Genomic DNA, 23,000 nt, shown 5'->3' on the forward strand with positions numbered 1-23,000 from the left:
GCAAATATCTGTTTTAGTAGGTAGTGCCCTGGTACAATCTTGCCAAATCGGTTACTTGGCTTTTAGCTAACTTTGTCTTCCTAAGACTCACAAATTGTCTTAAACAAGCATAGGTATATATTGGGTAAATAATACATAACTTAATAATATAACGTTAATATAACACTATAAAAACAATATCATATGAAATCTCTATTTAGAAATCTCTATTGCAATTTCCCCAGGTTTAGGTAGCATCTTTATTAAGGATTTAAAACGATTGCATGTCCCTAGTAATCCTACCAAAATCATATCTGAAGTAAGAACTAAATATCCTTGTCTTGGCTCTTCACCACAAATGACAATGAAGTATAATACAAAAAAACTGAAAAGAACAATAAAATGTGTTTTACATGTGGGCCTGCTAGTCAATGTTATTTCCTCGGAAGTCACACTGCTGTCATGACATTAAACATTGAACATATTGTTGAGTTACATTTTGCTTACGATTTTAAATGGCAACTATTTGTCCATTGTGAATTTGAATTCTATTTACAGGATTAGTTGGCATTGGTTAAGTGTTGTGGTACCTTGCCCTGTCTGCCTATGTGTATTTGTTTGTCTATGCTTTTGTTAGGAGATTACATCAAATCCGTTTTTTTAATCAAATAAATTATCTAAAGTGGCCTATAGCCTACTCCATTAAACATGCGTTTAAACAGAGATCACGCATACAGAGATCACGTATAAGATACATTTTCTAAATGCAATATTGCCGAATGTAAATGTTGTAAGGAAAAGTAAAAAAACTACAAAATAACTAATTTGCATCCATATAACTCATCGTGAAGAGGGAGAAACACATACATAAGTATGCCAGGGATCTTTTTTTCCTTTCTCTTGTTGACTAATAAAACAGTGGCCATAAAGTTGACGCTCTCTGCCTCCTTCCCTCCTTTCATCGTCAATATGGTTCCTCTTTTTTTCCACTTTTTCTGCCATATAACCATAAAAAGACCATTAAATCACTCCTTGGTCTCCTCTTTCTCTTTCTCTTCCGCTTCTTTCTCTTCCCCCTCTTCCCCTTCACCGTCCTCGTTGCCCTCCTCCTCAGCCTCAGCCTCGGCATCAGCATCCGCCTCTCCTCTCTGGCCCGGAAACTTGTCTTTGTTGTTTTCTTTTTTCCACTTCATTCGCCGATTTTGAAACCATATCTTGACCTGCCTTTCGGTGAGACTCAGGGCATGGGACACCTCGATCCGCCGCTTGCGTGTAAGGTACGGATTGAAGAGAAACTCCTTCTCCAGTTCAAGTGTTTGGTAACGACTGTAGGTTTGCCTTCCATTCCGCCTCCCTGGTGCTTAAATGAAATAGTAAATAAGGTTAGCTTATATGTATTAGATATTGTCTTTAACACATTATCAGTAGGACTAGAGTAATTTGATCATCTTCATGAAAAACACAGACTGGCCTTTCCTGAGTTAATTTGATGGTGGAATTCATATTTTTAAATCAAGGAAAAAAAGCTACATCTAATATATTCCCACATGTCTATTATTTTGTAGTATAAATTAAATATGATCTGTTTAGTAACGTTTTCAATTATGTAACTGGACTACACACACTCACACAAACACACACATTCACAACCACACACACACTTTCTCTCACACACACACACGCGCGCGCGCACACAATAAATACACGTTCTTCTGCAGATTGCGGAGGAAGTATTTTAGGCCTAAAATATTTTTCTAAGATAACAATAAATACACTTGAAACGATAGTCCATGATGTGTTAAATGATCAATTCTATCACACTCACGCCTTATTTACTTGGTTTAGAGCAAGGACATGTGAAGAAATGAATAGCAGGTGGAATACTGACATTTAGAAGCAAAGTAGGATATTTGCATTACAAATCGTTTATTGTTTCAGTAACAATTTGGTCATACAATGTTTGGGCATTCCGTTTAGTAGGTCTCTATTTCATTTAGGATGGCAGGGGATGGGGACAAGTTGTACTTCAGGTTCTTCAAATAACTCTGTGTTTCTGGGTTTCAGTTTTTTTGTCATTACAGATATTCTCAAGAAAAACACTATCCGTGTCATCGATACCTTTTTTTCTTTACATGGTAACCTAAGTTGTTTGTTAGAAGCTTATACGTTAATATTACAGGCTACCTTATATAAGATCTGAGATTACATAACTCATGTTTATAGTGTATACCCGCTAGAGCTATGTAATCAATTGACCTGTATATTCTGCTGCACTAAAACGCAATAAATAAAGACATTCTCAATTCCTTATTATTACTTTTGCTTTTACGCACGCAGTCATACGCACAAACACGCACACAAACACACACCGCGCACAAACACACATAGTTACTCGCACATATGGGAAATAAAGTACACAAAATAATTCTAACCGTGAGGTCTCATCCAAGGAAACATAATACTGGGAGACGAGTTCTGATTTAAGTGGCCTTGTCCTTCTCCGGGGTTAGAGCCGTTAGAGGATTTAGAGTCTGGGTATTGCGCGAGGCTTGCCTCTTGCTGGGTACCATAAAGCGGTTGCCTCGGTAGAGCTTCATATCCATAAAATTTCGTTGCGTCTCCATGGCAAGCCAGCGCGCAGGGGTTCTGTTGGTATCCAGGATTGGAGATCCCCGTGGTCCCATGGTGAAAAAAGTCCTGGACATGATGGGAAGGGTGCTGAAAGCCCGAAGCAGCTGCCCCGGGTCCGTAGACCAGCGTGTGGCTACGGGCAACGCTTTGTGGGAATCTGCAGTCGTAGTAAGTTGGCTCCAGTGATTCGCCTCCTTTGTATTTGGAGAAAAGAGGGTTAACAAAATATGAGCTCATTGTTTAGTTTTCATTAAACAAGGGAAGGTTTCTTCGTTGTAGAATATCCCCGTTCTGGATTGTGGCAGCCTTTTGTTTAGGTTCCCAGTCGCACACAGAACACAGACAAACCGGAACTAGATGGAGAAACGCTGCCCGTTTGGACAAACAGTCTCAGGCAGCTCTCTCGCGCTCCAACACTCTTCTCATCGAGTTTTTCTCACTATCTCCAGTAGTTTTCCTTTTTTCAGCCTCAAATCCGGCTCATGGCGTGTGCTTTGGATATGTGTTAAGGTTATAGCTGGCTTGCTCCGCCGACACAGTCACAATCGCTTCTCTTTTTTTCTCCTCTTTTTTTTAGCTTCCCACCCAACCACCCCCACCATAATCCTCCCTCCCAACAACCCCCCCAACTCATCTTTTACCCAAGCGGTCAGCGTGTACATACACCATGATAGACAACCTGCACTAACCATTCTACTACAACAAGAAAAATGAGCTCAATATGATACCTATGATCACCATGTGAAAAAGCTGAACTCTCAAGTTGTCTTTGTGGCCAAATTACTATGACACATAGAGCTACTGGAGCGGAATGGCCATCTGGCATTTCAGGCAAATGCCAGATGGGCTGGACCATGTTTTGCCCAGTGGGCCTGTCTAACTTGGATTTTTTTTAAAAATCTGGCTAATAATGGGGGCCTCAAGGAAGATAATATGGCCAGTGTGGGGGCCTGGTAGAAAAAATTTGACATGTGGGGGGGGCTCAAGGGAAAATAATAGGCCAGTTTGTTAGAAATGCTAGGGCCGATTTTTGGTCCAGTCCACCCCTGTAAAGCTACACATATATAACAAATACATTTTAAAAAGCCTTGTTCTTAATAAAGTCATCATATGTAACCAGTGTATATAGTTTGAGAGCCATTCCTATATCAAATAATGGTTTAAAAAGGGAGGCTGTTAGCTGTTAGCTTAGCCTACCATAAATACACAATAGCACTGCATGAGGGCCCACTATACTGCCTGCTATTTATGACAGGGTAACACAAAATAAAGGCCTATATAACCATAAACGGCCAGGCCAGGCCTAGCACATATAACTAACTACAAATGCGTAATGCTTTAATAATGATAACGGAAATAATAATGATAATGGCATCTTTAACAAAATCACAAACCCATTCAAATGTCTAACCCTTGTAGCTCAACATTAGCGCTGAGTTTTCATACTTGAGCTATACGCCTACTAACTATAAGCGCTTTACCAGTCCCTTGCGCACTTAAACTACAGAAGGCCATGGAACCCCGGCATGAGCAAACATAAATGAGGCTTGTATACCCGACTCACTCTACTGACCCTGTTAAACCTATGAGCAAAAGTAGTAAATCTGCCACGTTCAGTTAATAAAATGTTACATTAGACTACATTAGATGTCTCATTATTTCAGCGGAGATATCGATAGCGCGGTGTTTATTTCAGTTGTGTATAGCTTAGTTGTAGCTTGGCCTCTCCCTGAATGCGCGCTCGTGTTGGTTTTGTGGTGTTACTGACGATTTTTACACGTCATCGTAAAATATGAAAGGCCCACAGAGAACATTTACAGACTTGTAACAGTCTATAAATATGCTGATTGCTGTTTCAACAACAAAAGCACTGAAAGGGACTAAGAAACAATTAGACTATAATAGTATGCTATACAACATTATTACTACAATAGCAATAGCATATATTATTATCATGAGTTATTATTAGGATCTGATGTTAGTGATAGTTCGTTATTAGGGGTAATGCTTATTCAAATATTCAGTGTTATTTGTCAATCAATTGTAGAAGTAAAAACTTTCTCTGTTTGTTCATTTTACTTGTTTGAAGATCTTTTCAGATAGGCCTACATTGTTTTTATACGGAAATGTCTGCTGTTCTCTTAAGTATGGGGTGTTTGATACAAGGTTTATGGTACAAGGTCCACGCCTCTCCAGAGAAAAACTAGACCACACAACTGCCATAAAAAACGTGGCTAGGAACTGATTTCAATTGCGCTTAAGGTGAAAAATTGTATGTTTTCAAATGTCAGTCCAAATGTTAATTGGCCTTCAATGTTGACGCAAATATGCAGAACCAACCTAATCGATTCGGCTAACGTTAGCTCCTATACATAAAGCTTGATGCGTTGCTAATAGCTAATAACCACGCATAATGAATGATATTTGATTAACATGTATACAAACCAGATCTTAGTCAACTACACATATTAGGCGTATACGTTATACTAACGTGAAAGGTCATAACATAACACGTGTGAGTGGGAAATGTAGGTTTATTTTGGTGTGACCCATCCTACAATAGGCTCCCCACACGCGCATAAAAAGGTTCAACGAAGTCATAATCTGTCTTCTGTACCCATACCTACACAAGTGATATCACATCTTTCAACCCTTTTTCTTAGAAATGTGATGAATAACGAAAACTGCATTTATTCCACCTATAGACATTGGCCGAGCCAACTCCCTATTCGTGCACCACGCAAGACCATAGCACAGCAGCACATAGCAGTACAGTCGGTCAACAGTGTCATCTAGTGTTGAGTTCGATCACCAACATTCATCTGCACCACGCATGCTATCATCAAATCGACGTAGCTTACATGAGGGAGAAATAAATGAAGTCGTATACATAATCAATATAGGGCCACAAATATGTGTTGAAAATGTATTTTACGACCTGTCAAATAAACTATATCCTTATAGGGCCTCCAATATTTTGCATTTGCTTTTATTTAAGTAGACCCCCTCAGAATAGTTTTTGACATTCTCTTCATATGGATTGTCTTAAGATAACGAACAGGCTTTTCTCTCTTCTTGCGGCCATATAGCCCACTCTCCCGTGCTCAGAGAGACCTGCCCAGGGGGAAGGCAGTAGGCTTGTTTGCGGTGGGCCCAACAGACAAACTAGCTGTAGCAAGTCCCCTTTGAACGAGTCCACCATCGCCCACCGTCCCACCATTAAAACCATAAAGTAATTTAGCCCAGACGTCTAGCCAGTTAGTCGGGTTTGCTTTGTTCGTCTGAATTTGAGACAAACAACCGAGCTCCAACAGGGCTGTAAACTCAGCGTTTTTGTCCTGTGCGGAAATACACTGGATTGGGCTTTGAAATTACAACATCCTGTCCATATTGTTCAACATCACAAAAAGGCAATTTAGGCCAAGAGCCCAGGAAACAAATGCCAGACGTGAATTTATTTTCACATTAGGAAACTTTAATTTCGTTACATTTCAAACAAGACGAATGGATCGAAATATGTTTCTTACAATTCATTAATTATAATTACTCTCTCGCATATGAAGAAGTTGGTTTAAACTATGCCTATAGCGTTTGCTACAAGATTTGTTCAGAATTCTTGCGAGCCTAACTACTTTTTCCTTAGCTTCACGCACACGCAAAGGAGCCTCAACACATGGTTAAAGGTTAAAAATATAATAATATCTTCATAAGCAGCTGCTAGTATTTTTGCTTAGGAAAATAAATTATTACACGTGACACATATGGCTAGGCCTGTGACGACACAGGCTCATTGGCCAAATGTTTATATGAAGTTGTCTTCTGTGGTTTTTGTCACGAAATAAATGTCTATTTCCTTTCCAAAATATGAGTAATGACTGTTTCCTATTTGTTCTATAACACATTTTACTGCTACATTTTGATTTATAGGCTATGTCTTTGATGTTTACGCAGTGCAATGCGAACTAGCTGTGGTAGTTTGTGGACAGATGTGGTGGCCTCTGCATACCAAGTGGTAACCTTAAATTCATGCATTCAAATATAATTTGTATCAAAACAGCACAATATAAAACAAACGTTTTGTGAAATCATATTTAGTAACAACCTTGATGTGTCGGCGAATTTACATCAATCTATTCGAGAGAGAAAAAATAACCCATTTATGGGCACACTCTAAAGAGTGGTAGTCTAAAGATTCTGATTTGCTTGCAAATACTAGAAAGAGGATTAGGAAACGTTCCATCTGCTTCCAATATTCCACACAACGTGCAGGGAAATTGGGATATTTCATTTTTACAGGTCTTTCTCTCCTGATTAACACAAATGCGGTTCGTGTTGCCTTTGTGTTGACATCATTATCGATACATTGGCTATTTTACGCGCCACAAATGTGCGCTTTAAGTTCCAAAATGTAGTTCTACATATGGATCTAAATTGGTCGTAAGATTGCATGCAATATTTACGTTTGTTTTACTTTGAGACATGTCTGAAAAGAAACACAGAAAATACAAGAGCCTCGTGGTAATGTTTATATTTGAGTAGGCCTATATCTACACGTATATAATGAATGAAACGTGCCTATACAATCGACTGAATATGAAATGCACAAATAGGTACACCAAACGGTTACGTTACCACATAGACGCAAGACAGACATTTTGTTATGACGGTAGATAGCATAGAAAATGAACAAACATGGAAGAAACATTCACAGGGACATCATAAATTATATAGTGAAGAAATTAAAACAATTCAAGTATTCTCTTTCTTATAGGCCTACTTCGGGGCAGTTTTTAATTTGTCCAAAATATCATGAATTCAAATGTCCCTTATAACAAACAAACACATACATGTATCTTCAAAGTAAGTGCAGAATGTTTTATTTTCTTGGAAAGGGGCTCGTTTAAAACTGGACAGAGAAAGGAGAGCGTATAAAACAAAAAATATTTCGCAACAAACATGGAAGGTGGGGTTAATGCAAAAATGTATTTTGGTTTATCTTTGTTGTTGTCCATGGCAATAGTGGTTATTTTACTGTTGTCTGATGCTTGTTTTTGTCTGATGACGTTTTTGTAATAACTCGTTTATTATTGTTCTTTGTTGGCGTCGGTTTTTTCCTTGTTCATTTTCTTCATCTTCATCCGCCGGTTCTGGAACCAGATTTTGACCTGCCTCTCAGTGAGGTTGAGGACTCTTGCCACCTCGTATCGACGGTCTCTGGTAAGGTACATATTGAACAAAAACTCCTTTTCAAGTTCGAGAGTCTGGTATTTTGAATAAGGGCACCTCTTCTTCCTTGTAGAACGCGCGTGAATCCAATTTGCCACTGGGTTATCTGCAAATACATGATCAGTCAGCAATAAACTTGAAGCAATGACAAATGAAACAACAATCATACAATGGCCCTATACTATAGCCTTGTCCCGTGGGTCTCCAGTACAAAACTAGTGTATCTCCAGATAAAGTATGTATCAGCAAATGTAATGCTGTAGGCAACAAACGTCAAAGCACGTAGGCCTATCTACAACATTTAGTGATGCTTTTCCAGCTTTTCTCTTTCTTGGACTTCTGTGAAATGCCGTCGTAAAATACTCAATGGGCTTATTCACTTTATAGGCCCATAAAACGGCCTGTGGTTCAAGCCTTTACAAGTCAGTAGTGAAAGTCCCTCGAATATGTTACAAACATTCCTCAAGTTGTTTTTGGCGTTATACCTGAATTTGGCTTTAAATGGAAAACGTTTAGCCTATGACAACAGACAACATATAACCAACACATAGGCACCACGTGTTCCCGTGTTGCCATGATAGTTATTTATCAGGGTTTCTCTTTGGTGTTTCTTTCTGAGAATATCCACTTTTACTGGATATACTTGATGCTTGATATAGCAACATAATATCCCATTGAGATTATCTTTAAAAGTTCATTCAAGGTAGTGTATTTTGTATTTTATTTATGGAGTTAGTGGCATACTAGCATAACATAAAATAGTAGCATAAACCACCAAAATGGTGATCACCAAAATGGATTCAAATGACGATCAATGTTGAAGTATTTGGCACATACAATAGGCTACCTAATTGATTTAGACGCGAGCATTTTACATTTCAGTGTCCCTATACATTCACAACATCCACACTGGCTGTATCCGACTTGTTTTTTGAGACCTATTTTATAACCTGCTCGTCGTTTTATAGCCCAATCCTACTAGCGTTTGTCTCTTTATAAGTCCTCAACGTAGCCCCCGAGCAGAGAAGATTCAGTCGAGGAAAGAAAAGATGAATGAAAGAGCATATTATGGGAAAGAGACACTATAGACCAGCTCTAAACCAAACGCAATTAACACAGACAGAATCTCATCCAAACACCCCCCCCCAACCCCCACCCCATTCCCGGTTGTAAAACAAGGGGCTTGAACTTACTTGGGTCTAATTCTGGCTTCTCGTCTTTATGCTTTCCGGAAGCCAAAAGCTCGGTCTCGGGAGAAGGGATGTTCGTTTGGTTCTTTTCTCGAATGTCAGCGGAGGTGCAGTAGAGATAATCCGTGTAGTTGCGTCCGTTGGAGGCGAGGCAGTCACCGGCTCGATGCTCCTGGAAGGCTTCGGGCTTCAGCCCATAGTGTCTGCCGTTGGCTGGGTAGCCAGGGAAGGACATGGTCCCCGAGATCGGCTCTAGCCATGACCGCACATACCTTGAGTCCGTTCCTAAATGAGGTTGGTGGCTGTATGGGTGGTAAACCACTGAGGACTGGGAGTGAACAGGGGCCCAAGAGGTAGTAAACACGGGTGGTTTCGGGGAAAAGCTGCAGGACGGATAGTCACCACACTCCGGTATAAGGGACGTTGGACGAGGGCCGGTGGAGTGCGAACCAGGAGCCGAGAATCGAGCCGCAAGAACATCCTCGCTTTCATGGTGTATCAAGGAATCCACATAATAATTACTTATGGGACCCGTGGTCGACATGTCGATGGTTCCGTTCTCTTTTACATGCATCCGATTATTATATGGAGTGTGTGTACTTTTTTTGATCTACCCATAGAACAATCAACGCAGGTAATTATTTCTCAAAGCTTCCCCAGCTGCAATTGGCTGCCTTAGCAACACGTGATTATATTTTGCCCCACAAAAATTGCACAGGGGATCAATGCGCGGGTTATCACAGCATTACACAATATATGTCTTATAGAATCATATTCAGATGTTTTCCCCTGGATGAATTACAGGTAAATTCAACAGTATTCTATCCTGACGTTGATAAAATATAAGTCAAATAGTCAAATATATCGTAAAACAGACTAAGGTTGGCTAGGTTTGAAATCGCAGGCACTATTTGTTGATGTAATCAATCTCTGTCTAGTGTGCGCAATATCTGTAGTCCAGTTTCATGCGCGTATAGACATAGTTAAGTAGTAAAATACATCATTAAACTCACTCTCTAACACATAAGGCGTTTTATTCTTTTGCGTTTTTCATTGTATAACGCTATTCCTTTTTTTTATCGGGAAAAGATAGTTACTCTACTTTTTTATATTACCATGAACCACATGGATAATATTGGATAGTCTATGATATTGTAATTTAGGTAATGTAATATATGAACAAGAAAAAAGTTTGCACGGACTACAAATTGGCATTATGGGGATATGTTTTCCCAAAATTGAGTACGTATGCTTTAGATATGAGGAGGATGCTTGAAACTACTACGATGCTTGAAACTTTGCACACTACAGCGGTATATTCGGCAAGTGGCCGGCGGTGCATGTTTTTATGTCCTTCAATAAATTTTTACGAGGACCATTTGATTGTTCATAAACTTGTCGTTAATAAAACTGCAGTCGAGTTCCTATCTTAACATAAAAGCAACACTGTCCATGTGGGACAAGTCCCATCAAACTGGAACGCTGAGGACGGACAGCAACGACAGGGACTGGGACTGCTGCAGAGGAGAGGAGGTATTGGTTCAAGGAATAATCCGGCTAGAGATGCAGGCTTGAAGCAAGACGAATAAACGTTCTTCTTTGTAAGACTAATATGGTATTAGCTGATCTCTGATCCCAGCATAAACCTTTTGTTGTCATTTATGCCTATAGAGCAGAAGTCTGTGTATATTCTGCGGCTAACAATAGCCTACAAAATGTGCATTTCAGAGTGTGTACTTCTCATCTCAGCCAGGCCCATCTGTATAAGTATCTGTATAAGGCTGATTCCGATTTGCTGCAGTTATTGACCCCACAAACACATTTAACGACGATGGTTCGTCGAATGCATGCCATGGTAAGATCACATACTTTCATATTCAAAATATTACACTTGAGCTTTTATTGTCCAATACGAATGTAAAACAAACCGCTAATCCACAATGTTGTTGTCAGAAATAAAAAATAGATTTAGCCTATTATCTCAAATCTTATTATTGACTAGTTAAAGATGGCATCTTCGACACTGTCTTGTTTTGTCATTTAAGAGCTGGTAGTGTGATGTCTCGAAGTCATTGCGTTGGTGACCTAAAATATCAAGGGAGGTCATTCGTTTTTTGAGTTAAATTGAATAATGGAATGGAAACTGAGACATATAAAAATGTGATAATTTATTTCATTTCTTTATCTAATTTCATTGCATTACTTGAACTTCCTGCAATGAAAACATGGCCTTGTACGGTAGTCTGTATAGCATCCATAGCGTTTGAACAATGAAATGTAAACACCTGGAACTTGTAGCAGGTTTAAATTATAGTGATTGCGTAGTAAAATATAACTATGGATGGTGGGGACGAAGGGAGTTGTTTGACTTGCAAAGTTGGGCAAAAACATTGGTTGCGTTATAGCTAATGTTTAAAATAGTGTTAATATTCATCAAAACTGTTATCCATATATTCGTATCAATACGATGCAACTGAATATCAAGACAGTCAAATAGAATGTATTTTGCTCAAATAAAATAGGATAAACCTTGTGCTCGCTAACGTTGGCTTTTTCCCAGTAGATACGCAGTTACCATTCAGACCCAATGAGGGCACCAGCCTATTTTACCCCTAGGGGTTTCCCTTGATATTAAACCCAATAAATCCTAAATATAAATATTATAGACAACGTGATCCGTCATTAAAAGTCAGACACACATATATCTATCCGTAATACTATATTTCAAACAAATGCGTAATACACGCTTTATAACCTTACCCATGCGGCAATATGGCGACTTTATAAGTGACCAGAAAAGTCAAAAAGGCAGGCCAGTATGATGCAGAGAAACTATAGGGAACTATTCACAATAATATGAATAAACATATACACAGGTAGGAGCAGATCAGCATGTTTTATGACAGCAGGTCGGGCATACTGCAACGCGTTTTTACCAAACGTCTTCCTCGTGTATAGCCTTTATTATGGTCAAAACATAGGAAAAAGTTATAGGCTATTGTTTAGTCGTTCACAATTTCATTGGTAGAAATTACATGAATGTACTTAACATATGCACTTATGTCTAAGACAGAGTAGCTTGAGTCTTGTTTAGTATTGTTTCCCCCACAGATATGAAATTAATCTTCAAATATTACTATTGGTATTGCTGATTGAACGGCAATGCATTATTTAACAACAAATATGATTACATCCGGGGACAAATATCAGTATTATGTCATTGTTGACAAATGTGTGCATGTTTAAAATCCTATTTTGTCATTATTCTGCTGTATTATTTGCATTTATTTATTGTGCTGTTGATTATTGATAATAAAAAAGAAAATATCACATTTATGTATCCTGGTTTCTTAAATTGTGGTTGGTTATTTACGTTTTTGCTCCTGGCCGTGATTCCAAACCTCTGAACATTTCAATCGTATATCGGCGTGTAAGCCATATCACGGAAGCTATTGTTATGATACCAGTGTAGCCTATGTATTAGGTAGGCCTACTGATATAGACTCGCCTAACTCCTGATTAAAGAGCCGATAATGTTGATTCATTCAAATGATTGTTTTTACTGTGTATTTTACCACAATGCTTTTATTGTGCGTATGTTGTGCAACCCAAATGCACTCTTCCATATTTCACCATGAACCTTGATCATTGTCAGTCGTTCATTTGATTATCATTTGATCTGGTTCTTAGGATTGGTGAATCGTTTAATTCAACCTGTGCACGGACGAAAATCATAAGAGAGTCTAACTGATTTGACACATTATCTGAAAATGTTATGTCTATCCTACTTTAGGGTGGGGTTATACGTGTCTCTAACAACGCTATTCTATCAAATTCCATTCATTTTAATAATGTCTCTCAGTATTGGGATGCAATATAAGGAAATGCTCTAAAATGGTGCGTCTACACACTGATTGTCAACTGCTGGTTTTGATATTTATCTCGCTGGAGCAATGGCAGAGGAATTCACTGACCAAACATGGTTATAAGGAGAGGACTGCAGGAGACGAAAAGGGCGCAGACTGTCACTGTAGACAACAATGGCGTCCAAAGATTCTCTCCTCTCAGTGGAGGGGTCAGACTGCAATATATTGTTAGCAGTCAGATTAAATTCTTCATTTAAAAAGGGCTACAAGAGCTGGGTTTTAGAAATGCAGATTTTTTTTGCACATGCATGTTTCAGCCAATCAGCATCTTGTCCGAAGATGATGTTTAACATGTATATCCAAAACATACTAAAACATACTAGCTATACTACATAGTAAAGATCGTAAGTTCATGATATAGTTTCAAATAAATACCAAGGGAAATAGCAAAAAAAAGTAGATTTCAGAAATGTTCGTGTTAGACTCGCTGTAGGCCTAAGACGTACTGATGTATAAATGTTTAGCAAAATAATCAGAAGCCATACATAGTGGAAGCATGTTTCATTTGAAATCTAATTCGATATACTCCTAAATAATTTGGCAAGTTTTAAACATCTTATGTAAGATTATATGGATAAAGGTCATTGTTGGAAACTATGGTGCAAATGTGTGGAGCTAAAATAATATAATAAAATCCGGAGAACAGTAAACGTGGAAACTAGATTTTTAAATAAATATATTAAATCATAATATTTACATTCAACATGTCAATTCTAGATAGATGGACGTTTTAGCTTAAAATTGCACTCACCTCGCATAACAATTAACATTATTCCCGAACGAATTATGCAAATATCGCATTACAAACTAGTGATCACTGTATTTAGGTGCACTCCTACATGAAGGAACTTCAAGTAAGTACTTGTTTTGATATATGATGCATATTTGAACAAGGGATATTTTTTCTGTTGTACAGTCCAAAACTAATTTGAATCGTCAAATGAATTAGCCTATGCAGTCCAGATTAAAATCTTACCCTCAAACCTTTATGTTTAATCACCAAGGTGCCAATTTGAAAACTATTCAGTGAACAATATATTGGTATGCTGCTAAATAACAGAAACGCAAATCCTTTAAAAGAAATCGCTAGTAGGTAGCGATCTATATGGTTCAGGCAACAGCTAATTTAGGCAAATTAAGGATGAGGTAGGCATATGAGCTCCCCAAAAGCTTCGTAGCACTGTAATCGTTAAGTCCATCATATGATCCGTCGTTAGTTTAAGAGCTTTTACTAAAACCGTTTATATGACTAAAGGTTTATAAAGCGGTTACAGCGGAGCACTTCAATCATTAATTAACGAGAAAGCCCGACCACTTGTAGAACAGCCAAGTGCTTCGTTGGGCAAATTTCCCTCTCTGTGTCAGATCACATAAAAATAGACAGTGGTGGGTGCATATGGTATGATCCTGTATTCTGTGGGCTAGAATTACAGTACCATATGAAATACAGCAATTTTCCCACAATGCACCGACATTTTGAGTATTTCCGCAGTAAAATGTTTTGTTGTTTGTTTTGTTACTGTTGATAATACAAATGACAGTTTTTGTTACAGTGTAGGCCTAATTGTGTATTATAGTGTGTTAACTCTTCATAACGCTGATGCAATGCGACAATTCAGAAAATGAACAACTGCCAACGGTACAAGTTATAGCTTATGCACGGACACACACACGCAAAGACTGGTATACTTGCCACTGTGCTGCACCATTTATGTTTACATACTTTTTTACCCATTTCTTGTGTATATCCTGTATTCTAGTCAAGGCTCATCCTATATAACTACTGCTGTAGACACATTTTCTATTCATATAGTGTATCTATATATATTCCGGACTCGTTCTGACATTTCTTCATTTTTTCTTTACATTTTTGGGGGGGATTTGTGTGTGTTGTTTTCTATTGTTATATATTACTGCCTTGTTGGAGCTAGAAACTATCATTTTGCTGCACCTGGGATAATATCTGCAAAATATGTGTTCTCGACCAATAACATTTGATTTGATTTTTGTGTCATAATATAGGCCCTCTGCAAATGCTCGCATCCGGTATCAGATACCTCCCGGCACGCCTTTTTTTTTTTTAGATATAGCAGTGATCATGCACACATTTTGTTTCACCATGACGCAGCTATCAGCTCTAGACGGGGATGGATGGGACATGGGTGTAGTCTATGCGCGGTCTCGCGACACAGTTTCATGATGAACCAGACTTATTTATATTAGCCTGCATTATACATATACTTAAACACCCGGATGGTGGTGACAATGAGTTCGCCTTTATGAAGATAATGAAGCCGCCCAATTACACTGCAGATATACAGATACCGGACTGTGAAGCCTTGCGTTAAAGTGACAAATTCATCCAATAGCTTAGCCATTCCTTTCTTTTCTTCTTCCGCGCCCCACCTGATTTAAGATGGTCAAATGCGTTGTTAAAATGCAATTCTTCACTCTATGACAACATACTATTTGCAATGGCAATTCCTATTAGATAATACGAGAAATTATAACCTGTCTACAAAAGAGGCAAAATTAGCCAAGTAAATGTGAACCTTCATTAAAAATACCTGGTTACGTGTTCGTGCGTAATTGCTGTGCGTAATTGTGCACTAGTACGAATTCGAACAGTCTCAGTGTGAGTGTTTGAGTGTTTCCTCTGGGTGTCAATTCGAGTGCTGTAAATTATTTGTCAGTGGTGCATTCCAGAGCGAGACATCTATTCACTGAACTGAATGAAAATGACTTTGGATTCCAGACTGTCTCTGTTAGTGGCACTGACTGTTGTGAGAAGGGGGTTGATATAACAACAAGGCAAAATGGCGAGTAAATATAAACACATGCTGTCCAATTGAAGAGAGGGGACTTTGACTGTGCCATGTTAAAAAACGTTCTTGACCAAACGTGAAATAATTGTGTTGTGTATTATAAATACAACAAACAGTTGATTTTTCTTGGCCACGTCTTGTCATTTGGGTCATGTGGACCTAGGTTAACCTAGTTTCATGGATCAGATCGTTTTTATTTGAGAACGTTGAGGAAACGGAAACAATCAGAAGTGTCATCTGAAATATAATTTGACGATGGAGTCATTTCCCCTTGATCCGAAGAGGTTGCAAATGCATTATATGTCAACAAAACTAGAGGGATATTCAAAGGTCCGTTCAGTGAGCCCAATCGCACACGTGCCACAATCAGAGATATACTGGTCTGTGATCAACTTCTATACAGAGGAGCCTACATGACGACAACATACCTTATTTCCACATTTTATATTGACTTTAAGGCCAATAACATTGTACACATTTGAGGGGAAATAAAAAATACATTTAATTAATATTAGGCAATGTTGCTAACTGGCCTACAGCTCGATTCACTCTTCATATGTAAAGGATATGCTCATCATATTATGATGGAAAAAATGAAACACAAACAAAAGCATCATCAGGGAAACCTAAGAAGAAACCAGTAACGAAATTAAAAGGCAACGAAAGAGGTCTAACGTCTACCCCATGTTGTTTACAGCCCATTCTCTCTGTGAGAATCGAAAGTACGTTTTACAGCCCGTCACAAACATGAGAGCCGGGGAGAAAAGTCTCCGTCCCGGCTATTACAGCTCCAGTTCATTTACAATGCCATTTGCGAGGACTTCAGTCAGAGTCTAGGGTGTAATTGAACGGAAAGTGTCGCCCTTGATGAAGACGAACTGACGTAATCAAGGCAGTTTCTTGTTGCGGAGCCAGGAAGCGAATCCCAACAACATGAAACTACCTAAACCACGCTTCAGCTGCGCAAGATGGGGTGTTCCATCGGGAAGGGAGACAAACCAACAGCAGAACACTCAAAGCCAGGTAAGGATTTTATTGTCTGTCAACCATAACATAACTATTACCAGCATAATGAAACAAAAAGTAATCGTTCATCCGAATGTATTATATCATTGTCACTGTCATCCTAAATAGGCTAAGTGTGTACAACATTGAGAACCAACAGCAAATTAGGACATTGAAATAGCTTACTGTTAAACCGCAGAATAATAACAAATGGTGTCTGAAAATGCCCAACTAATAACGGGAAAACTATTTAGACAAAGTATACATAATCGATATCAACACAGCAATAACAAAACCAATGTCTGGTTCAAAATGCTCAAAATGTTCCCAAAAGAAGAACGTCAAATCAATTGGTTTAATCAGACAACCCATCCCATCTCGCATGCTCGAGAGCGCTGTCAAACCAGCTCCACTGGCAGACCAACCGGCAGACAGGCGTGACATCTCAAAAATCACAGCTGAGTTAATAATACGTACCTATTTGTGTCCTACCTTGAATTTCCCCGGAGACACTCTGTCGTGGTGGTCCTTATTTATTCAAGGTGTCTTTGATGTTTCTGTTGTTGTTGTTTATCATCCATCCTCTTCGTTTCTTGACGAGACAACAAACAGCCCTGTATCGTCAAAATAAGTAGGCGGCAGGCTACATAGCAGAGGGAGCCCGTCGAGCGCGTTGGTGACTCCAGCACAAAGCAGACACTCTCCACTCTGTAGACTAGCCTAGCCCTCTCCTCCACACACGTTTAAACGATGCATCTTTACTGCAGCAGCCAGCTAGCACATTATATTTGCAGATCATAAAATCCACCCCGAGCTCATGCTTCTACCACGAGACGATCCTGACATAATACTTTTATGACCTTGACTTACTGTGGTCACCTGGATACTATTTAAACCAATCTCTTCTATTAAAACGGCCATGATCTTCCCACTCTCATCTGCAGCCTCTCTCTCTCTCGCTCTTCCCCTCTGTCTTTTCCTTTCTCAGAGTGCTAACAAGCTATATGTTATATATTTCATTTAAAATCCCCTCCTTTATTCTATTGGACACGGTTTTCCTTTAGGAATCGTCAACGGGTCTTATATGACGCAAGCAACAATGTGCATGCAAACAGTGCGAATAGCCTATCATGGCCTACATAGCAGAAGCAACTAAACTAAAGACAACAAGATGAAGCAACGGAATGAGGAAACATTCCAAAACAAACAATGTCTGTTTTCATTCCGGAAGTTCTAGCAGTTCTATATTGGCAGGGCAACCGGCACCTCTATTCAATGTTAATGTGTTGAAAGGCAAACTCAACTGCTGACCCGAAACCATGTCCCTCCTTGATAAAGTAATGTACTCTTGGGCATCGTTGAAATATTGTCCTTGTATGAAGGCACACTTTGTGTGTGTATGTGTATGTGTATGTGTATGTGTATGTGTATGTGTATGTGTATGTGTGTATGTGTATGTGTATGTGTATGTGTATGTGTATGTGTATGTGTGTGTGTGTGTGTGTATGTGTATGTGTATGTGTATGTGTATGTGTATGTGTATGTGTGTGTGTGTGTGTGTGTGTGTGTGTGTGTGTGTGTGTGTGTGTGTGTGTGTGTGTGTGTGTGTGTGTGTGTGTGTGTGTGTGTGTGTGTGTGTGTGTGTGTGTGTGTGTGTGTGTGTGTGTATGTGTATGTGTATGTGTATGTGTATGTGTATGTGTATGTGTATGTGTATGTGTATGTGTATGTGGAATGGTTTTATAGATCAAATCATTTTAAGTGAAGTTGTGGACTGCCATATGATCCCGTCCACGACATTCCTTATTGAGTTTCTTGAGTTTCATCCTTCGGTTCTGGAACCAGATCTTGACTTGTCTATCGGTCAGATCGATACTCTTACTGATCTCCAGGCGGCGCTCGCGAGACAGGTACATGTTATACAAAAATTCCTTTTCCAGCTCGAGCGTCTGGTGCTTTGTGTACGGGCATCTCTTCTTCCGTCCACTTGTGGCTTTTAACCAGTTTCCTGGAGCATTTTCCAGTGTAAAATCATCTGTAGACATAAAACATGGAAAAGGTGAGCATTCTGAAGGACTACTTCCGTGTTCAAGACAGTCTATACCAGGCCTTTTGCGTCCCAATTGGTCTGCGTCCGGTCGGCACTGCCGCACCGCAATGTCTGGACTGTCTTTGACTATCTTTATTTCAAATGCACATTCAAGTTCTTGATCTTGAATCAAATGTCCACGCGCTCTATCAAATACATGGGTTCAAAAATCATCTATATTTGTCGACTTTCTTCGAACGCTTTGAACGAAGATGCAACAACAACAAAAATACTTGATGAATGATGAAACATAATCTATAGGCCTATTCGTTTGGCAGCAATACTACATCCGACCAACTTGTTTTACTGTCCTATAGCCCTGGTTTGAGGTTTGAGGCTACCCTACATGGAAACTGGAGAGAGATTGGAAATAGCTGCATAGCCAGTACTTGATTACGTATATTCAAGGTTACACGGATAACATACATCGTTTACTTCCCAGCTTCGATTTTCTTAGGAGTAAATATTTCCAACATTTTGAAACGATTGATGAATTCAACTTTGAGCAGAATATAATAGTGTCATCTCTCGATTATCGGTGGTTTTATTTTCTTCCCAAAGGCTGGCCAAATATGAAATGTTAGGCGGCTACATTGTGGCGGTTGAAAGTAGTATTTTGTGTGGCAATTACAAATATAGCTCTACCCCAAAATATGTAGCCGAGACTGGACTGACTAATGGTTTTATAAGACAAACGAGAGATAGTTTAACATTTTGCAGCAACATTTATTTCATGCACGTTGGCCCAAATAGAAATTCATTTTTGGCAAACTTGAACTCTACTAAACTGAATTACATAGCGTTAGATAGTACAAATACACAACGTAACCAAGCAATGTATTATTAGTATTATTAATAATAATAACAATAATAATATTCATAACAATATCACGTGGACGATTCGTTAATAATATATGTATTCAACCTCTACCTTTCCTTTGAATCATTTTGGATACACACAACATTGTCCGGGGGAAAAACTGTCTGTTATCCACCCGTTATCCTCTATAACAAGAAAAATAAAAAGGGAATATATTAACCTAGCATGACGTTTGCGCTAGCTAAACCCCATTGTTATTATAAGAAAATGTATTTTATATGCAAGGTGATTTTCATATAAATAAAACTAGATATAATAGTTTAAAATTCAAGGAAATACAATTTCGTGGACGCTATTTCAGACTGCGTCTATCGTAGACTGTTTTACCAAAAAACAGTCATTATCGAAATTAAGACGTGATGTATAGCCTAAGCTGTATTCTGCTTTATATAACGTAGGATATAGTCTAACGTATAATTACACCATTATGGTGAGTCAAATTAAGTTGTTGCAAATGGTTAGGCCTTTTTTATACATTTGAAATGTCCCATGTAGTGTCTGTGTGTGTGTATTTGTCTGGTCAATCTGATTGATCTGCACGCGCGTTATGTGTTATGAGTGTGTGTGAACGTGTTTATTTCAATGATAACGGCCCATCTCACATTCTCACATTAATAGAAAGGTGATAAATGCCGTCGCCACGGTAACCCCTGCTAGGCTAGACCATTAAATGCTTGTTCAGAATGTCTCCAAATGTTCTGGATAGAACCAAAAAGGATTCTATTGCTTGCTTCATATATGGCACCCCTTAAGGTTCTGTACAGAACCCTTTTGAAGGGTGCTTTGATCAGAACCCCAGGGGTTATTTTCGTTGAATCAAAATTGGTTCCATATAGAATCATTGGTATAGGGTTCTATATGGAACCAATTACGATTCTATATAGAACATTAAGGGGTGCCATATATGAAATAAGCATAAAACGTGTTTTTTATCCAGAACCTTTTTTCTAAGAGTGTACAGTAGATTGCAGAATATCAAAACGCCCACTGAAGCTTAGCTGATGCATGCAGAGACCATTTTTAGTACACCATTTTTAGTACACCATTTTAAAAATTGCCACATTGTATCTCACAACTGTTTTATGGTACGTTTTTAAGTATGTGTGTGTGTGTGTGTGTGTGTGAGAGAGAGAGAGACAGGAGAGAGGGGGGGGGGCCTTTTGGGTTACCTTTCAATTCGCTGTCGGAGTTATCAGAACAACTGTCAGTCTTTGCGCTTTCCTCTTTCATGCTCTTTCCCTGTTTTGCCTTTTCGTTGCGCATTTCCTCGCTGACTGTCTCCTGGGTAGATTTGCTCATTTTAACCGTTGATTCTCTGGGTGATTCAACAGATGTCGTCACCTGGTCCAAAGAAGCAAAGCCTGTCCCGACCTGCTCTTTTCGCTGTCCCCTGCTCCCTCTGGGGTATACCTGTTTCTCTCCTCCATAACATTCGGACGTCGCCGAGACAGCGGTTTGGTCGGTCTGGCTGCTACTATTGTTCCCAAGCCGGATGTAAGTAGCCGACTCTGTAGCGTCCTTATTAGCCCTGCTGCTACTGTCACCCTGATACAGACAACAGAACGCCTCCTCTTTGACGTTGTCGGTTGGAAACGAACATGGTTGTAAACTGGACTGGGCAACAGGTTGCTCGTCCCTGTTAGTTTTGGAAGCCGAGGTCCATGTGCCCAGTTGGGATGACAGGTAAGGCGCATCTTGGTAGGAGCCGAGAGGGTGGCTGCTCAGAGGAACCTCGTCTTTTTTCGATCCAACTACTCCAAAATGTCTCATCATTGAGCATCCATACTCAGATGCAGCCGGGTGGATGTACATTCCATGGTTGCTGTTGGAGTAGCCTTCGCCTCTATAGGAAGATGATCCTCCCATCAAAGAATCCATAAGGAAATGACCCGCAGCCATGTTATCCTGGCATGACATTATTTGTATTGTTGTTGTTTTTTTCCCCCGTTTCTGTTCCTGTAGTAAAGGTTTTCTGGAGGAGAATAAGGACAGTTGGAAGCTGACATATTTTGGGGGCCAAAAATATCAGCAACATAATTATGGATTCTTGGAGCTCCATGTCATGTGATTTTCAGACCAATAGCAGTGTGGAAGTGGCCTTGAGGCGCCAGGCTGAGATGACGTCAGCGTGGTCAAGTTGGTAAGCAAAGGGGCTTTAAGACGGTGCAAGGGCGCTCTCTAGCGGAGAGCTTTGTGTAAAGACAGCCATGGGAGGAGTGAACAAACGGGTAGAAAAATATTTTACAATCACTTACCTGGGTATAACCGAAATGAAATCTAGTTTTAAAAATGCATTGTTAAGACAGGCTAACATTAAAACAAGACAGAGAAAATAGTTCGATAAATATGATTATTTCTTGGAACTCGCTCGATGCCACTTGGAAAGCCACTTCTAGGTATTCGTCAACAGATTCGGGAATTAACCAATGGTCGCATAGAATATATCAGCACCACTCTCGGTTAGGCCTACGTTTGATTGGCAAACTGATTTTCATAAGAGGTCAAACTTTAGACGATTTGCTATAGACCAACCGACAGGCCTCTGTCAAATCACTGTAGCTGCTGTGGCACCAGCAGTTGCATAAGGACATTTGCTTGCCTACAATCTATTTAAAAGGTTAACCAGTTTTAATATGCCAAAGTGTTTTACTTCAATGATTTGTTTTTCTAGAGCGTTTAACGCATTTGATTAATATTCCAGTAACACAGTTTATTTGATATGTTTTACTGTATAAAGGCCTATAGGCTACAACTCAGTGTTTTGTTTTTAAGTTCCACCAGTGTTGATGTGAACAGATCGTTTCAGGATATATATATATATATATATTAGACCTAGTTACATAAAACAATCACCAAAAGTTAGAAGATTCAATTGAATGGGGTTTCTAAGATGCGTCTACAATTTATCATGGGCCTATACAGAATGGTTGGTGGAAAACATACGTTCAAAATTATAAGAAGGATTAGGCTATTATAGTTCGGGTCCTTTTTTTCCCATTTTAACTGGTGCGTAATTCGTGCGTAATAGGCAATTGCATTCATATCAATGCAGGCGTGACTTCAACTTGAGGGAGAAAAATATACACGGGTCTACGCCTCGTGTAAATTGTTATTGCAGATACAATTATTCCCAATTTTCTTTAAAATATTGAGTGTAATTCAATGTAGATAATTCCATGTCATTAACAAATTAAGCAGACATTTCTGTGTGCGTTTTTACATTTCTTACTAATTGAAGCATTGACTAAG

The 23,000-nt window shown here is 39.1% G+C and overlaps 3 protein-coding genes across 4 annotated transcripts; all 3 read right to left on the bottom strand.

The window, feature by feature from the left end:
• Positions 1-864: 864 nt before the first annotated feature.
• LOC124046069 (homeobox protein Hox-C8a) lies at positions 865-3,167 on the bottom strand. Of its 2 annotated transcripts, none has more exons than XM_046366045.1 (2): positions 2,412-3,167; positions 865-1,333 (listed from the first exon to the last, which is right to left on the bottom strand). In XM_046366045.1, the coding sequence occupies exons 1-2, from the start codon at positions 2,845-2,847 to the stop codon at positions 1,005-1,007; spliced, it is 765 nt and encodes a 254-aa protein (XP_046222001.1). In that variant the 5' UTR covers positions 2,848-3,167; the 3' UTR covers positions 865-1,004. The 2 variants fall into 2 exon arrangements, with proteins under 2 accessions (XP_046222001.1, XP_046222000.1); XM_046366044.1 differs by having other exon boundaries at positions 865-1,339.
• A 2,836-nt stretch (positions 3,168-6,003) lies between these two features.
• LOC124046068 (homeobox protein Hox-C9) lies at positions 6,004-9,854 on the bottom strand. Its single transcript, XM_046366043.1, has 2 exons — positions 9,030-9,854; positions 6,004-7,942 (listed from the first exon to the last, which is right to left on the bottom strand). The coding sequence occupies exons 1-2, from the start codon at positions 9,598-9,600 to the stop codon at positions 7,695-7,697; spliced, it is 819 nt and encodes a 272-aa protein (XP_046221999.1). The 5' UTR covers positions 9,601-9,854; the 3' UTR covers positions 6,004-7,694.
• An 8,598-nt stretch (positions 9,855-18,452) lies between these two features.
• Positions 18,453-21,775, bottom strand: LOC124046067 (homeobox protein Hox-C10a-like). The gene is made up of 2 exons (XM_046366042.1): positions 20,921-21,775; positions 18,453-18,817 (listed from the first exon to the last, which is right to left on the bottom strand). Exons 1-2 carry the CDS (start codon positions 21,666-21,668, stop codon positions 18,540-18,542), a joined length of 1,026 nt encoding a protein of 341 aa, XP_046221998.1. The 5' UTR covers positions 21,669-21,775; the 3' UTR covers positions 18,453-18,539.
• Between the last annotated feature and the right edge of the window lie 1,225 nt (positions 21,776-23,000).

The sequence above is a fragment of the Oncorhynchus gorbuscha genome, linkage group LG10 (assembly GCF_021184085.1).
Source record: "Oncorhynchus gorbuscha isolate QuinsamMale2020 ecotype Even-year linkage group LG10, OgorEven_v1.0, whole genome shotgun sequence".
Taxonomy (NCBI): domain Eukaryota; kingdom Metazoa; phylum Chordata; class Actinopteri; order Salmoniformes; family Salmonidae; genus Oncorhynchus; species Oncorhynchus gorbuscha.

Excerpts from the sequence above, each read along its gene's own strand:
- LOC124046069 (XM_046366044.1), bottom strand. The coding sequence starts at position 2,847 with ATGAGCTCATATTTTGTTAACCCTCTTTTCTCCAAATACAAAGGAGGC. Across the intron at positions 1,340-2,411 it reads TCCTTGGATGAGACCTCACG|CACCAGGGAGGCGGAATGGA; the intron begins GTTAGAATTATT and ends ATTTCATTTAAG.
- LOC124046067 (XM_046366042.1), bottom strand. The coding sequence starts at position 21,668 with ATGTCATGCCAGGATAACATGGCTGCGGGTCATTTCCTTATGGATTCT. Across the intron at positions 18,818-20,920 it reads CTCCGACAGCGAATTGAAAG|ATGATTTTACACTGGAAAAT; the intron begins GTAACCCAAAAG and ends TTATGTCTACAG.
- LOC124046068 (XM_046366043.1), bottom strand. The coding sequence starts at position 9,600 with ATGCATGTAAAAGAGAACGGAACCATCGACATGTCGACCACGGGTCCC. Across the intron at positions 7,943-9,029 it reads GAAGCCAGAATTAGACCCAA|ATAACCCAGTGGCAAATTGG; the intron begins GTAAGTTCAAGC and ends ATGTATTTGCAG.